Source organism: Trametes versicolor (genome assembly GCF_000271585.1).
Source record: "Trametes versicolor FP-101664 SS1 unplaced genomic scaffold TRAVEscaffold_4, whole genome shotgun sequence".
NCBI classification, from domain to species: Eukaryota; Fungi; Basidiomycota; class Agaricomycetes; order Polyporales; family Polyporaceae; genus Trametes; species Trametes versicolor.
In genome coordinates, this window is record NW_007360324.1 from 887,296 (window position 1) to 902,893 (window position 15,598).

The 15,598-nt window shown below is 57.6% G+C and overlaps 6 protein-coding genes across 6 annotated transcripts; 2 read left to right on the top strand and 4 right to left on the bottom strand.

Annotated features, from left to right (window-relative positions):
* Nucleotides 1–75: 75 nt before the first annotated feature.
* TRAVEDRAFT_164956 (MFS general substrate transporter) lies at nucleotides 76–2,374 on the top strand. The gene is made up of 10 exons (XM_008038491.1): nucleotides 76–126; nucleotides 189–399; nucleotides 464–550; nucleotides 599–669; nucleotides 728–1,021; nucleotides 1,073–1,258; nucleotides 1,312–1,371; nucleotides 1,424–1,720; nucleotides 1,774–1,830; nucleotides 1,887–2,374. Exons 1-10 carry the CDS (start codon nucleotides 114–116, stop codon nucleotides 2,129–2,131), a joined length of 1,521 nt encoding a protein of 506 aa, XP_008036682.1. The 5' UTR covers nucleotides 76–113; the 3' UTR covers nucleotides 2,132–2,374.
* A 77-nt stretch (nucleotides 2,375–2,451) lies between these two features.
* Nucleotides 2,452–4,547, bottom strand: TRAVEDRAFT_35988 (major facilitator protein; the record flags this gene model as incomplete). Its single annotated transcript, XM_008037998.1, has 10 exons — nucleotides 2,452–2,696; nucleotides 2,763–2,819; nucleotides 2,879–3,175; nucleotides 3,238–3,297; nucleotides 3,359–3,544; nucleotides 3,609–3,902; nucleotides 3,978–4,048; nucleotides 4,116–4,202; nucleotides 4,275–4,383; nucleotides 4,532–4,547. The coding sequence occupies 10 exons, from the start codon at nucleotides 4,545–4,547 to the stop codon at nucleotides 2,452–2,454; spliced, it is 1,422 nt and encodes a 473-aa protein (XP_008036189.1).
* A 760-nt stretch (nucleotides 4,548–5,307) lies between these two features.
* Nucleotides 5,308–7,591, bottom strand: TRAVEDRAFT_164961 (aminotransferase; the record flags this gene model as incomplete). Its single annotated transcript, XM_008038492.1, has 11 exons — nucleotides 5,308–5,574; nucleotides 5,651–6,009; nucleotides 6,069–6,175; nucleotides 6,230–6,262; nucleotides 6,319–6,405; nucleotides 6,462–6,648; nucleotides 6,696–6,772; nucleotides 6,826–6,971; nucleotides 7,048–7,333; nucleotides 7,386–7,439; nucleotides 7,493–7,591. The coding sequence occupies 11 exons, from the start codon at nucleotides 7,589–7,591 to the stop codon at nucleotides 5,459–5,461; spliced, it is 1,551 nt and encodes a 516-aa protein (XP_008036683.1). The 3' UTR covers nucleotides 5,308–5,458.
* Nucleotides 7,592–8,014: 423 nt separating this feature from the next.
* On the top strand, nucleotides 8,015–9,381 carry TRAVEDRAFT_119923 (Ureohydrolase; the record flags this gene model as incomplete). Its single annotated transcript, XM_008038493.1, has 8 exons — nucleotides 8,015–8,074; nucleotides 8,127–8,146; nucleotides 8,207–8,216; nucleotides 8,271–8,528; nucleotides 8,584–8,612; nucleotides 8,679–8,752; nucleotides 8,833–9,236; nucleotides 9,289–9,381. The coding sequence occupies 8 exons, from the start codon at nucleotides 8,015–8,017 to the stop codon at nucleotides 9,379–9,381; spliced, it is 948 nt and encodes a 315-aa protein (XP_008036684.1).
* A 594-nt stretch (nucleotides 9,382–9,975) lies between these two features.
* TRAVEDRAFT_70721 (uncharacterized protein) lies at nucleotides 9,976–11,614 on the bottom strand (the record flags this gene model as incomplete). The annotated part of the gene is made up of 2 exons (XM_008038494.1): nucleotides 9,976–11,406; nucleotides 11,462–11,614. The coding sequence occupies 2 exons, from the start codon at nucleotides 11,612–11,614 to the stop codon at nucleotides 9,976–9,978; spliced, it is 1,584 nt and encodes a 527-aa protein (XP_008036685.1).
* Nucleotides 11,615–11,930: 316 nt separating this feature from the next.
* TRAVEDRAFT_145562 (nuclear protein) lies at nucleotides 11,931–15,515 on the bottom strand. The gene is made up of 15 exons (XM_008038495.1): nucleotides 15,436–15,515; nucleotides 15,196–15,383; nucleotides 15,032–15,139; nucleotides 14,882–14,979; nucleotides 14,420–14,830; nucleotides 14,163–14,340; nucleotides 14,042–14,100; nucleotides 13,919–13,987; nucleotides 13,676–13,865; nucleotides 13,577–13,616; nucleotides 13,315–13,521; nucleotides 12,927–13,244; nucleotides 12,345–12,874; nucleotides 12,195–12,275; nucleotides 11,931–12,131 (listed from the first exon to the last, which is right to left on the bottom strand). The coding sequence occupies exons 1-13, from the start codon at nucleotides 15,453–15,455 to the stop codon at nucleotides 12,739–12,741; spliced, it is 2,022 nt and encodes a 673-aa protein (XP_008036686.1). The 5' UTR covers nucleotides 15,456–15,515; the 3' UTR covers nucleotides 11,931–12,131; nucleotides 12,195–12,275; nucleotides 12,345–12,738.
* Between the last annotated feature and the right edge of the window lie 83 nt (nucleotides 15,516–15,598).

The window sequence follows — 15,598 nt, forward strand, 5'->3', positions numbered from 1 at the left end:
GACGCTCGCCCGCTCAAAACCAGTTGCGCGCGATGGGCGCGGGGCGAGCTCCCCCTTGTCCCCGCCTGCTCTCTGCTTGCTTGTGGTCCCCGACACGCGCACCGTCGCCCAGGATGAGTGCAGAACGTGAGTCATGCGTGGAAGACCGTGCAGGCGCTGGGTGGCTGATGGTGTGTGTGCGAACACAGACAAGTCGTCTTCTTCCCTGAGCGAGGACCGCCGTGATGTCACCTCGCCAGACGTCGAGAAGCAGTACAACCTCGCGCCCTACGGGAACTCCGAGGGTGGCGACTACAAGCTGCGGTTCCCCAATATCGACGAGGCCAAGGTGGTGCGCAAGATTGACCTGCGCGTGGTCCCCGTGCTCTGTGTGCTCTACTTGCTTGCGTTCTTGGACCGGTCAGTACTTTTGCAATCACTTGCCATGACTGGAGCAGGACCAAACGTGCTTTTGTGACTGCAGAGTAAACATCTCCAATGCGGCCGTGTTTGGGCTGAAACAGGACCTAAATCTTGGAGGCAATCAGTTTAACACGGCTCTGGTCGTCTTGTGAGTTCTCCTTCCAACCTATGTAAGCAGAAACTCATGGCGCACCAGCTTTGCGCCCTACGTCCTCTTCGAAATCCCCTCCAATGCCCTCCTGAAGCATTTCAAGCCCCACGTCTGGCGTAAGTAACCCTTCGCCCTTGACCGCATACCGTACTCACTCTGCGCGCGTCCGAATAGTGTCCCTATGCATGTTCCTCTTTGGCCTCATCACGCTCCTCCAGGGCTTCGTGCAGGGCCTCAGCGGCCTAATCGCGACGCGCTTCTTCCTCGGGGTGGTCGAGTCCGGCGTCTTCCCTGCATGCTTCTACCTCATCGCGATGTGGTACAAGCGCGCGGAAGCGCAGAAGCGCTACTCGTTCTTCTTCTCATCGACCACCCTTGCGGGCGGCTTCGGTGGCCTGCTCGCGAGCGCGATCGGCAAGATGGACGGCCTGCACGGCTTCCGCGGCTGGCGCTGGATCTTCATTCTTGGTGCGTACTTGCTTGCGAGCATGTCTGGCAGATGCTGACCGGGGGATACAGAGGGCTTGGTGACGTGCCTGGCTTCGATTGTCCTGTACTTCACCATCTCGGACTTCCCCGAGGAAGTTGCGTGGTTGAGCGCTGAGGAGAAGGAGTTTGTGAAAGCGCGTCTGTACGAGGACGTCGGACATTCGAAGCGGCACGACCCGCTCACGGTGAAGAGTGTGCTCGAGGTCTTTAAGGATTGTGAGTCGTTCTCTAACTAGTCGCGTTGTACGGATGCTGACGACTATATGCAGGGAAGATCATCGTTGGCGGCTTCATGTACTTCGGTCTCATCGTGCCCGCCTACGGTTATGGTAAGACTCCTCTCCCCTACACACCTCACAGGCCCGCTCACACCTCCTTTAGCGTACTTCGCGCCCAGCATCATTCAGTCGCTCGGGAACGGCATGATCCGCACGCAGCTACTCTCCGTGCCCCCATGGGCATGCGCGTTCACGCTCGCCATGCTGACCGCGACGGTCTCGGACTGGACGCGCATGCGCTTCGTCTTCGTACTCATTCCTACCGCGATCGCGCTCGTGGGCTTTATAATCCTGCTCGTCGTGCACGACAACGCGCATCTGCAGTATGCCGCGCTCTTCCTCGCTGCGATGGGCACGTACTCTGCAATGCCAATCATCGTGTGTTGGTTCAACACGAACTGTACGTTGATTCTGCGTCCCTGTGATGTGTTGTGAACTGACGAACGTGTACAGTGGGCGGCCACCATAGACGAGCAGTCGGTACCGCATTCCAAGTCGGCTTCGGAAACAGTGCGTAGTAAATGCCTTTTCGTTGCGGACACCCTTAGGCTGACTCTGTGCTGCAGTCGGCGGAATAATCGCGGTGTTCGCGTTCCTCACCAAGGACGCGCCGAAATACATCCCGGGCTACAGCATCTGCATCGCCTTCATCTGCGTCTCCGTCCTCGCGAACACCGTCTACTTCCTTGGGGTATCGTGGGAGAACAGGCGACGCGACAAGCTGCAGGCGCAGGGCGCGTACGACCACCTGTCGCAGGACGAGAAGAAGCGCATGGGCGACCTCAACCCGGACTACCGGTACTTCCGGTAGACGTGCAAGTGGGGTTCTCAGTCCTTTCTTTGGAGGATCGCCCCTGTATGTCCCGGGCCATTCGGGGTCGGTCGTGGGCGATATAACGGTATGCATGCGCTCGGCGCAGCGCGTAATGTGTAAGATAGAGACCATACATAGGTCGATCTTCTTGTCGGAAAAGTATACCTGTAGCCTGTACATCGACGAATCCTACGATCTTGAACGATATCTACTATTCACTTCATGGCTGCCTCTATCAGTCCACCCCGGAACTTGACGATTGAGTGATACAATTACAACATGGATGTACGACAACATGGCGGTTCGCAAGATATCAATCATGTGAAGTATCGGTACTCTGGGTTCAAGTCGCCCAGCTTCTCTGTCTCTTCCACACTGAACACAGGGCTCGAGCCGTCTGCCGCCATGCGGTCTCGTCTCCGGTTCTCCGCGCGTACCGTCAGGAAGTACCCGCACCCAGATGCGATGGCGAGCATGACGAACGCGACGTTGATGCTGTACCCGGGGATGAACCGTGGCGAGTCCTTGGTGAGGAACGAGTACGCGGCGACAATCCCACCGACTGTGTGCGCGTACAAACAGTTTCGCCATTAGTACAGGCTACGGAAGTGAAAGGGAATGTACGCACTGTTTCCGAACGAGATCTGCGCGGCAGTGCCGACCGCTCTCCTGTGGTGGCTTCCCACTGTGGGCCGTCAGTCAGTCGTTTGGGGGAGAAACATGGTAACAGGGCATGGTACTGACGATTCGTCTCGAACCAGCACAGCGCGATGGGCATCGCCGAGTATATGCCCATCGGCACGATGTACAACGCGCCGTACTGCAGCTTCGTGTTGTCGTGCACGATGAGCAGAATGATGAATCCCACGAGCCCGAGCGCACAGGAGGCCACATAGAAGACGAAGCGGCGGCGGTAGTAGTCTGACGCGAAGGCGATGATCATGGTGAAGACGAATGCGCACCCGGATGGAGGGACGGAGAGTAGCTGTGTCGTGATGGTGCTGTGTCCGAAGGTCTGCACAATCGTTGGCGCGAAATAACCTAGAGATGAGGACAGAAGGGTGAGTATCGTGTGTCCCACAAGGAGGAAGGTCGCAGCGTACTGTTACTGTACGCCGGAACGATGAGCCCGAGGTACATGAACGGTCCAAAGATGATCTTGGCTGAATATGCCCCGTATTATGTCAGACGAGACAGTATGATTGAAGCAGACGAAGCACTCACGGTCCTTGAGTACAACCAGCACGCTTCTGAAAGTGAGCGGGTCCTGTCTTCTCGAGTGCCCTACGTCTTCATATAAACGTGCTTTCAGATACTCCTTCTCATCATCTGCCAACCACTTTGCGTCCTCCGGGAAGTCGGTCAGGACGAAGTACGACAGCGCGGCCACAACGACGGTGAGAATGCCCTCTGAAACAAACGGCATCAATGCGTGTACATCTGCATGACCCAGATGGAACAGTAGTAGTCGCACCTAAGATGAAGATCCACCGCCACCCGTGGAACCCCCTCACCCCGTCGAGCTTCCCGATCGCGCTCGCGAGCAGACCGCCGAAGCCGCCCGCGAGCGTCGTCGACGAGAAAAAGAACGAATAGCGCTTCTGCGCCTCCCCGCGCGTGTACCACATCGAGAGCATGTAGCAGCACCCGGGGAAGAACCCCGATTCCGCGAGGCCGAGGAAGAAGCGCGTGGCGACGAGCCCACCGAAGTTCTGCGTAAAGCCCTGCAGAATGGTGATGAGGCCGAAGAAGAACATGCATGTCGGGACTGTGGGGGCCGCCATCCATCGTGGAGGTCAGGGACTGTTTGCTCGCGCTAGTTGTGGTTCAAGAACGGACTTACGCCAGACGTGCGGTTTGAAACGCTTGAGAAAGACATTCGATGGTATTTCGAAGAGCACGTAGGGGACGAAGCTATAGCACGCGGCGACGTGCTCAGTACGAAGTCTCCACTGTGATGAACGTGGCGGGTGCTACTTACAACACCACTAGGGCCGTGTTGAATTGGTCTCCAGTAAGCCCTAGGTCTGGCTTCAAACTGAACAGCACCGCGTTGGAAACATTCACCCTGCCGCCGCCAACAACAAAATAAGCACATTCAACATGATCTGAAACCTAGCGATATAAAGCGACGACGTACCGGTCGAGAAACGCAAGGAGATACAAAATGCTGATCATCGGAATGACCCTGAAGTCGATCTTCCGCACTAGTTTCGCCTGGTTGACATTCGGGTAGCGCTCCCTGTACCCTGCGAGGCGCTCTTGGGAGTCCGCAGAGGACACATGGTCGTCGACGCTGTTCTTGCCAACGCTCGCAGTATCCACAGTCACGGCCTTCTCTGAAACGGCGCATACGGGTCAGTTTCCCATTCCCTCCCGGACTATTGGACTGCTCACCGATAATCCCGTCCATTTTGTCTGCCAGTCTGGGTAAGTACGGGGTCCCGACGGAGGTGCCTGCGCGGCTACTAGCGGTATTTTATAGGTCTTCACAAGAAGCTTCGCGCATGGGCGTTCCGCTCGCTAAACCCACCCAGCTGACCATCGCGCCCTAGCTTCTCAGCGTTTGCTGCAGGAGAATGATAGAGATGCCGCGATGCGCCCCTGACGTGCGTATGCAGATAGCGTTCGCCGTGGCGCATTTACGGCGGGCGCAGGGCACGCAGTATCGTCGCGGTCTACCACCCCTGCCAGAGTGGCCCAGAGCCTCATTTGTGTGTCAGGGCAAGGGGCATGGAAGCAGCTTCGCGGGTCCCAGCGCGGTCTTCTCTTGCAGCCCAGATCTACGCGACGGAGATTGATCACGGAGAAGAGCATGAACTTGACGGGGACCTGCGGTAGGTGAGTGAGAAGTGGTCCCCCAATAAGAGCGGTGCGCTACCCCACCTGCGTCGACGTACTGCGTGTGGACCTGCGCCGGAGCCGCGTGGGAGCGCGCCAACTGCAAGCAGGTATGCGAGGCTCGCCCGAAAGAGGCCGTGTATTCTCAGCTTCTCGGAAAAGGCACCTGGATTGTCAATCGGGGGTCAGCTGGTCCCACAGAGTGACAAGAAAAGCGACGCCCAGTGTCGCATGCGCGACTGCTGGCTTCGATGCGCAGGCCACAGGGGTCCCGAGTGGTTCGGATGGCGGAAGCAGTGACAGGCAAGGCACGCTTCAAGTGGCCGCGGTGTGGGCATCGTACACTGGGGTATGCATTTGTGACTTCTCATGATCGTTACAACATCGTCTCCAGTCCTCGCTAACAGACAGTGTTCGTCGTCTATACGTTTCCTTCGTCGTGAGGTATTCCGGGGGTGGATGGTAGCAGTCGCATCTAAGACACTAGACGAGCTGGTCGAGCTGGTGGACGCCGTCGATGCTCTTCTTGTAGCTGTGGCCGAAGGCCTGCCCGCCTTCCTTCTTCGCCTTGCGCAGCACGCGCCCGATCGCGTCCAGGCCTGTTGGAAAATGCCGTCAGCACCCTGTGCCACTCGCTGCGGACCACCAGCGCCCGCAAGATATATATAAACGCACCCTTGTCCAAGTCCTCCAATGGGGGCCCGAACGACAAACGCACGAAGTGGTGGCACGGGGAGTGGAAGAGGTTGCGGCGGTGCGCGGGGTTGATGTCGAAGAAGATGCCGGGGATGACGATCGTCTTCTCCTTCAGGAGCTCCTCGAAGAACGTGAGGCCGTTGTTCAGCGGAGCGGGAAGGCGCTCGAGGTTGAGCCAGATGTAGAACGTCGCAACGGGTGGGACGTCGACCTTGAGCCCGAGTTGCTCGAGGCGCTTCAGCACGTGATCGCGCTTGTGCTTGAAGTGCTTTTGAAGCGCGATCTTCTCCAAGAGAACGCGCTGAGGGTCGAGGAGCGGGATGGCGGCGAGCTGGAGGCTGTAAGTGAAGAGGTAAGCTGTAGTGCGGAGCGTATCAAGGAGGCGTTGTGTTCTTACGGGTGGTTAGCACCTCCATCAAGGAAGGAGCCCGACTGAGAGAGGGCAGTGATTAGGTTCTTGGGTCCAAGTACCCAGCAGACTCGCCAGCCAGGGAGACGCCAGTTCTGTACATATATATGAGCACGCGTACCACACTGACTGTATACTTGGCTGCAAACCTTAGTGAGTCCATTCACGATGACAACAGGGTCCTGGATGCATGCAGTGTAAGCAATAAGTCACCGTTGTTTACATCTTCAAAACTAACCTGGTTGACGTTGTCAATGTACTCAGCGGAAGAGACTGACCTCCCCCAGCTCTCGTTGTCCTCGGGGTACATATACCAGGAGTAGAACTGTATTGCAGAATATCAGCTTATGCGCACGATATGCGTGTCTGATACTGATTTACCTCATCCAAGATGACGGTCGCTGATGATTCGCGCGCGGTGTTGACTAGGGCTTTCAAGTCCTCGCCCTCGATCACCTGACCGGTGGGGTTACGAGGGTTCGATGCGAGGACGACTTCGAGACCCTGGGTGCGAATGTCTTTTCGAATTTGGTCCACATCCAGCTTATACTTATTTTCTGCGTCCAGACTGACTATGGTCAGACAAATTACATCAAAATGGACAATTGGGCGTACGCAGTGGGAACGGGCACGAGACGCTTGAAGGCGCTCAGAACCTGATCATATGCGGTATAGTCCGGGATTTGGTACGACTGCCTCATGCCAGTCAGATTTATGCCCGTGGATCACCGTACTCCCTACTTACGCAGTATACGTCACCGACCACGGCGGCTACACGGGAAAGACCCGCGCGACCTCCGGGGACAATGCAGACGTTCTCATAGGTGTATTGGCTGAGCTTATCTTGACGGTACTGTTGGTTGTACAGGTCGGCCACCGCCTCACGGAGCGCTGATAGTGATGGGGACTGGTCAGACACTGTATTTGCAGCATTGATGCTCCGCTAGCTGCGATGGATCAAACTTACCTTTGACACCAGTCGTGGGCGCGTACTCCAGCGAATCCTCGGGCAGGGGAATGCTCGTCGGGCGTGGGGGAGCGTCGGGGATGTGACCGACCTCAGGTGCACCTTGTCCAAGGTTGGCCCACTCGTGCGAGGACGCGTAGGAGAAGCCGTTGGCCATGGCACGGTCCGAGCAGTAGATGACACCCGTGCTACCAGGATGCTCGATACCTGGGACGGTCTCCTCGTCCGGGTTGACCATCTGGGGGAGAGCACCCGGTGCCTTGTGTCCGGCCGACTGGCGGAAGATCTGCACAGACTATAAGCATGTAGCTCTCGGAGACATGTCTGCTGAGGCGTACTCTGTGTGCCTCAGAGTCCTTCTCATTTCTGAAGTGTCTGATCACATCGTGAACCTGGACGAGAAATGTTAGAAATGCTGCAATAATATGTTGTTTGCGCGACTGACGATATCACGCAAATGCAGCGGGGTAGACCTGCCGGACCTGGATATGGGGGTGTGGGTGCCTGAGAGGGATATGGGGGTGTGGGTACCTGAGAGAGACATGGTGGTGGATGCGAAGGAGGATGCGGGGAGGGCTGTGGAGACGGAGGATATATAACGGGGCCGGTTTCTGGAATCAGGACGACATCTATCAAGTTTGTTATCCAATAAGCAGCAAGCAGGAGGCAGCGGCGTGGTCGGTCACTGGTTTGTTTAGAGCCATGGCGTCTTTGGACGATGATGGTGACCGCATCGCCTGCTATTCTTAGTTGCCGCCGGAGGGAGATGGCGACCTGGCTAGATTAGATTAGATCAGGATCGCTGTCACGCGGTGGCGTCCGGGGCGCCATTTATTCCGGAACTTAGTTCATGCTGTAGCTAGGCGCCCATAGAGTGTTCTTATACGCTCAACTCTGAATTCCTTGGCTCGCTTCCCTCCTCCTCAGAGTCATACTGCACCTCCTCATACCGCTCACGACTTCAATCATGGCTGCCCGCGTAGAATCCTCTGTTTCCCGCTTCCTCCCCGATCCCAAGGCCGTTGCTGTAAGTCCAACCTTTCCGACGTCTACGTGCTCGGCTCTGACCCATTCAGTAGATCGTTGGCTGTCCCTTCAGGTGAGCAATCAGACGTCCAGACGCGGACATGCGTTGACCTCGCTCATCGTTCTATTCTAGTGGTGGCCAGGTAAGCGTATTCGAACCCACATCAGTGGTCCGCGGCTCACATATCCGATCATAGCCCAAAGCCGGCGTGGACGGCGGACCCATTCACCTCGTAGAGGCCGGTCTGCCCGAGCAGCTCGCTGAGCTCGGATGGAAGGTCCAGTTTGACGGGCATCACCAGTTTGAAGAGCTCAACACCCAGGACGATCCCCCAATTGGCAAGCTCAAGAACCCCCGCTTGGTGTCGCGTGTCTGCAAGGCCGTCGCCGACGTTGTGGGCGACCACGCTAAAAAGGGACAGCTTCCCCTTACGCTCGGCGGCGATCATTCGCTGGTAGGTCTCTGTTACCAAACGAAGCTTCGGTGCACCTCACGTTCGGCGAGCACAGGCGATGGGTACCATCTCCGGGACCCTTCAGTATGTTTAGCTCTCTACAGCCTGCGGGCAGCGCTGTCCGTATCTTACTGACATGACGTGGCACAGAAAATACCCCGACGCTTGCGTTATCTGGGTAGACGCACACGCGGACCTCAACACCGCCGAAACCACGGACTCCGGTACGTACTCGCGCGTCCGCTATCGAAGCGCCCCGCGCTTACTCCGCCCGCCGCGTCCTCGCCGCATCCCTGCCACATAGGCAACATTCACGGCATGCCCGTCTCCTTCTTGCTCGGGCTCGGGCCGAAGATCGAGGAGTTTGCGTGGGTGCAGCCGCTCCTTAAGCCGCACCGCCTGGTGTACATCGGCCTGCGCGACGTCGACGTGGGCGAGCGCCGCCTGCTGCGCGAGAACGGTATCAAGGCGTACAGCATGCACGAGGTCGACAAGTACGGCATCGGGCGCGTCGTCGAGATGGCGCTCGACCATGTCAACCCGGGCCGCAAGCTGCCCATCCACCTGAGCTTCGACGTCGACGCGCTTGACCCGACGGTTGCGCCGTCAACTGGCACGCCCGTTCGTGGTGGCCTTACGTTCCGCGAGGGCCACTACATCTGCGAGGCTGTCTATGAGACCGGTTGCCTCGTCGCGCTGGACATCATGGTTAGTAATTTCGCGTGTTGTGTCTATGAGTAAGGTCTAATTGTGCGTGCAGGAGGTCAACCCGTCGCTTGAGGACACCGCTTCGGTCAAGCAGACCGTCGCCGTCGGGTGCTCGCTCGCGCGCGCCGCCCTTGGTATGTCGTAAAGTTCTGTCTTCGGTTCACTCATCGCTGACTATGCGTCGCAGGCGAGACCCTTCTCTGAGTCTCGCACGCCTGCTGATTTATTGGGTGTTCGGTGGACGCTAGACAGCCCTATGTATCCATTCACGGCTCCGTACTAGATGTAGCATACATTGTGTAATACGGTACAGGACGTAAGAAGTTGGGCATCAGGACAGACTAATCCATCGTAGTGTATAGCAGTAGGCAGCACGCAATGAAGTCATTTGTCAATGTACACTCCCGGGCACATGTTGAGTGGCATTTAGTAGCCGTGCATGATTAGTGCAAGACTCACATATGTCAACAGTTGAAGTGCTGCTGCATGCTGGTACTATTACCAACGTTCACTTATCGTGATTTTTTTGACCGACTTGACAGAAAGTAGACAGTGCTGAACCAAACTGCCTGCGCAGCATTATACAACGTTGCTCGTAATTTTATGCAGGTAGAGGCCTGAAGCACGCGAACAGGGAAACGTTTGTGGGCCAACGTTCACACATTCGACAAACTAGATCATTTCATACCGAGGCACGTCGAAAAAAAATTCAACTCAATAATCGTACACTAAGAGATCGTCAATAGTCATCCAGCACCACCACGCTCTCGATCGACCGTAGCAGGCTGCCCATCACCAGCTCCGGGACCGCCACGGTCGTCTCCAGCGTTTCAATCCGAACCCCAGCCGCAGCACGCGCTGCGCAGCACCTCTCCACGAGCCAAAAGTCGTCCACAGACGGCTGCTCCTCCCCACACCAAACGAATGTCAACCGCCGCAGCGACTGGCAGCGCATGCGCTTCCCGCCGTCCGCGACGACCTCCTGCGTGCTGAGCGCCGTCGCGACGTGCTGGGTGTACTTCACGTGGACCGCGAGCGTAAGACGCGTGACCGTCGGGATGGCCGAGAACAGCGGGCCGAATTGCCACTGCAAGATGCCGTCCTCCGTGAATAGCGGGATGGACAGCGAGAGGTGCGCGAGCGCGGGGAGGGGCACGGCGAGGAGGCCGGCGTGGAGGCGGGGGTGGAACTGCTGGTGGGAGTCGACGAACTTGACGCCGTAGTCGACGGTGAGGACGGGGTCGTCGGACTCGATCGTCACGCCGCGCACGAGGTCCACGAAGATGCTGGCGTCCGCTACGGAGGCGGCGATCTGGCGGAGAGACTCGCAGTTCTCGTACAGACAGGATGGGGGACGCCCCGTGAAGTGGATGTCTATCTCCGTCGTGGATGGAAATGAGATGTGAGGGAGTATCCCGAATGCGCCGGGGTCGCTCTTCTCGACGCTTAGGAGCAGCTCTTTGAGGAGCGCGAGCTCGATGGGTGGCTGCCCATGGGGGACGGTCTCGCTCTTTTGCAGAGCAGGAACACGGAGCTGCAGGACCTCCAGTTGCGGGCTGTGCTTTAGCGTGTACAACAGAGCCGGCAAAGTAGGTGCGGGCCCGGATGAGAGCTCCAAGCGAACGAGGCCCTCGAAGGGCATCCATGTTATCGCGAATTGCCTTGCGTGCAGAGTTCGCACTGTCATAAGGTTGACGTTGAGCAGTTGGTTGAAGAAACGCTTTTCGCTACCCTCGTGGCCAGCGTCCAACCACAGCTTCTGCAATCGGGGTAGCGGCGTGTCGTTGAGGGCTTCAAGGAGGATTCGTGCAGGGTCTTGGGGAAGAACGACGCCCAGTTCCAGAATACGTGTGGAGACATCGGCCAACTCGCTCGCTAAAGCTAGAAGACCGTAGACAGGGTTGGGTACGCTCGCGTTCCTGTCAATAGGAGCCGCTGGTTTGGTGAGGAGGATTGAGAGCGGGATGTCCTGAGACCGCTCAAGGAAGGCGTTCATCATCATTCTGTTCGGAAATGTCCCGGTGATGCGAATGAAGCTCCAGAGACGCGGCGAGCCAATGGCGAAAGCGCGCCACCGAGAGCAGACTGAGGACAGGACGATGGGGAGCGTCCACAACGGGAGGTTGGACTTGCGTGCGATGATGGCCGCAGCATGGCCCTTTTTTATCCTCTGAGGAATGGTACACGGGTCAGTAAGTATCGGTGTATATTGTAGAAAGACGAACATCCGGCAATGGGTCGTAAGGGACGTCATCCGACTCTCCCGGAAAGCATATCCAGCTTCGTAGCAACTCGAATACCGCATATAGCGTATCGTCCGGCAGCCTTGAGAAAGGAGACGACGCAGGTTGCCTAAGAGGACGAGAGACAGCATCCATTTCTTTCACGGCAGTGGTGTTGAGTGAGTGGCGCAGATCGTGCAGTACCAGTCAAGGTCAGGCTCAAGGTGGACCGGAGAAGAGCAGGAGAGATGGACGGAGAAGAGCCTGAGAGGCGTGCATGGCGCAGATGCTGCGACACCCAGAGATATATGTATGTTCGCGGCCCTCAGCTCCGAGCGCGGTCGGGGCAGACTAGTCTCAACTCTAAAGCGCGAACGACAAGCCTAAGCGAGCTGCTGTGCCGCTGCAGCACTCAGCACACGCCGCAGCCACATCGCCGCGGCCCGTGCTATCCGCCGCACAGTCCGTGTCCCCGACCACCACCATGTCCGTCGCTTCGCCAACCGTGCTGCCTCGCAGTCCCATATTTCCGCGCCTGCTGCCATTACCGCCGCACCCGCACCCGATCCCCCCGGCGCCGTCGATGCAGCGCCGGGAGCGGTTCATCAACTACCGCGACCTCTGGCGCGAGATGGAGGAGCTGAGCGACGAGGAGAATGCGGTCGACGACCAGGTGCGTCTGCATGCGTTCGATGTGTTTCATTGTCGTGGGTGCTAATAGGAGACGCGCCTATAGACCCTCGAAATTAAGAACAGGGGATACAGCTACCTCATTCCCATTGGCCGAACCTGGACGCAGCACGAGGAGAAGAACGATGTGAGTGCAATACCCCAGCCGGCCGCAGTGCGGCCTCATGCACGCGTGCATGCTAACCCGTCCTTGCAGGCGGAGGACGCGTCTGAGGGCTCGGAGGGCACTGAACATACTGGGGACAACAACTCGCTTATGGATGAGGACGAGAACTCGACTGAGGAGGAGGAAGAAGAGGACCAGGATCTCGATGCGGATATGGAAGACATGGACCAGCCTGCTGATGCCAGTGGCGAAATGTACCCGGAAGAACCCGACTCAGAGGAGGGGTCGTTGTCAGAAGCCAGTACGCTCGAGTGAACGTGTTATACTCGCTTTCTTGTATAAGATGTAGCACCCTATATACCGCGATCTGTAGCATATTTCTCCCACTGTAACATTCATGCCGACTGAGAGCACTATCATAACATCCGCATATGAAGCACACGATAGCAACAATGCAGTACACATGTACAAATGGGTCTACCGATCATTCCAACGAAGGGTCGAATGACAAGAACGCGGCTTTGAACGCCTGCGCGTCCTCCGTGTCCTCCTCTTCTGGCTGCGTGCACGCCTTCCAATCAAACCGATCCGCCATCCCCAGGATCGACACCAGCACCTGTCTATTCTCCATCAGTCTCAGACGCACCCCTCTGGATCTCACTAGCGACTCACCTCCCGAACTGGATGCTGAACGGCCCGCGCTCCCTGATCAAGTGCACCATCTTGCGCCCGTCGGGCAAATCGACGCGGAAGTAGCTCCCGCGCCCGCCCGCACACGCGCGCAGCGCCTCGTCCGCGTCCTCCTCCCACTCGACGCCGAGCGCGCGGCCCTCCTCGCGGAATGCGTCCTCGACCGCGTTCCGGAGCTTGCTCGGCACGGGCACGACCTGCACGTGCGCGTGTCCGCCCTTCGCGCTTATCCGCCCGACCTCGAAGCAGACTGCGACCGCGTTATGTTTGGCGTATAGCGCGCGCAGTGCGGTCTTGTACCTGTCGCAGTATGGTCAGATGGTGCAGTAACGGGAGTCGTGTGGGGGAAGAGGGGACAAAAGGTGCTTACTTCTCTGTCTCGTCGAGAATAGGATCGGCTAAGTCTGGCGGGATGGACAGGTACGTAGGGTAATGCGTGATGGGCACGATGAGGACGTGCCCGCCGCCGGGTACAGGGGGTGCGTTCGGGTGGTTCGCGCCCTGGTGTGTGGGAATGATTTGGCCCTTCGGAAGTGTCACATAGCACTCCGTCCCGATGGACACAATAAGTTGTTTGCTACGGCAGGGAAGCTGTCAGACAGGCTGCTATAAACGAGACGATCTCGACTCACGCCAGATTTGGGTTCGACAGGCAGAACCAGCACTCGTCCGCTGCGCCGTATGGTCAGCTATTGTCTTCACTGTGGAAGCGTCGCGAAGGTGTCACATACGCGCAATAGGTTTCGGCGGCGCTCGTCTCCCGCCGCCTTGGCGACCTCCTGTCTGATTGGCAACGGGACAATCTTGGATGAAGTGTAGTTCACTGCCGCATGCGCGACAGACGTATCCCTCACGGGGCTTTTTGCCGCCGGTATCGCCCACCGCATTCTTCACAGGACAGTCGCGAACAAAGTGGCCGGGCTGGGATGTGCTGCGTGAGCGACGCAAGGGGGATTGTGCGGGCACCCACATACCTCGTTGCAGACGCGGCAGATGTATCCCTCGTGCGGCTTCTCCCGGTCAGGACATTCGGATATGAAATGCTATCAATGGACGTGAGCGAACCGTAGGTTATGGCACGGATTTTGGTAACTCACCTCGGCGGATTCACATATTTTGCATTTGTAACCTGGTGGTGGCTTGTCGGATGGCCCATCTACAGATCACCACAACGAAAAAGGTCAGGCATGGTGCGTATACTTGGATATTATCACGCACCCGTCCGACTCCGCTTCCCAGGCTGTTGCTGGTTACCCCACCGATAATCGTCGCCAGAATCCATAGCAAGCGCACGCTTCGGCGCGCGGTGCAAAAACGGGTTCTGCGTCGCATTTGCGGGTTTTGGCGGCGGTTCGCTCGTCGGCGACAGCGGCGCTATCGAAAACGCGTAGAACCACTGCAACGCAACGGCGTCAGCTGAACGTCCACCCACCTCCGTGCCCGCATGCGGCCGTCAGCTAGAGCTGCTCACGCACCCGCTGCTTCTTCCCGGATGGCTGCTCGCCGCCGAACGCGCCGAGACTGACGAACCTGCTGACGCGCCCGTTCTCGTCCTCCCACAGGAACGGCTCCCGCTCCCAGAACCTGGGCGGATGGCCGCCCCCGGCGGCGAAGTGGTACCGTGGCTTGGTCTTTCGCACCACCTCGCCGACGGGTTCTACGCCGATAGCAGATAGCTCCGGTGCGGGGAGCGGTGCAGAGGAGAGATGGGCGATTCCAGCGGGCCACGCGTTAGTGATGAGGATGTCCACGAGCTGGGAGGGGGTGGTTGCGGATGCGATGGAAGCGAGGGATGTATAGTTTCGTTCTTGCGGTTTGGAGCTGGTCATCGTGTTGGCAAGTAGTTTCTCGACATTTTGCGACGTGAAGTAGGGCGAGGTAAACCCCTTGAAGAATTGTTAGACGAATGCGTGCTTCGAGACCGAGGTAAGACGTACATGGGCAGTTTCAGACGCCGTATATAAATTGGAGTCGTACACACCGCCCAAGCAGGCGATACGGATTCCTTGCGCCGTGCTCAACACCCCGGACTTGTCTATGCACCTCATGCTTTAGCAGTCGACAGTATGACCTATGCACAGACTCACGGAGGAGGAAGACATTCTGGCTCAACACACCGCCCGTCTTCGCGAACTTCTCAATGACTGGGGGCGGCAAGGGGTGTTCGCCCTGCATGACGTAGCATTCCATAGGAGCTGCAACATTATACTTTGAGTGCTGGGTACATGAATAGACAGACGAGCAGCGCGACCTTCCAGTTTCCCCTCCAGCAGCTGTATAAGTTCATGGTCCTCCGTGTAGTCTTGCGTGGCGTCTTTTGGCGCGCCGAAGAAGTCTCCTACACAGATGGCGAAGTCGAACTTGCCGTGCTTCGCGTCAATGGCTTTGATTTTGGCGAAAAGTTCTTTGATGCAGCCGACGGCTGACCCAACGGTAAGACTTGATGAATATGAGCATCACATACTGTTGTTATAGAGTAAATAGTACTCACACTTTCACCGGTGAGGACATGGCTGCGACTGCCGCGATGGGTGGCTGAGAATGGCAAGGTTTCGCGACTCTCCTGGTGAGCTAGTGTTGCAAGCAATGCGAGTGAGCCAGACAATTGCGAATGGTGAAGCAGATCCTAACAGCTTCCAATGCAAGAGATTTAG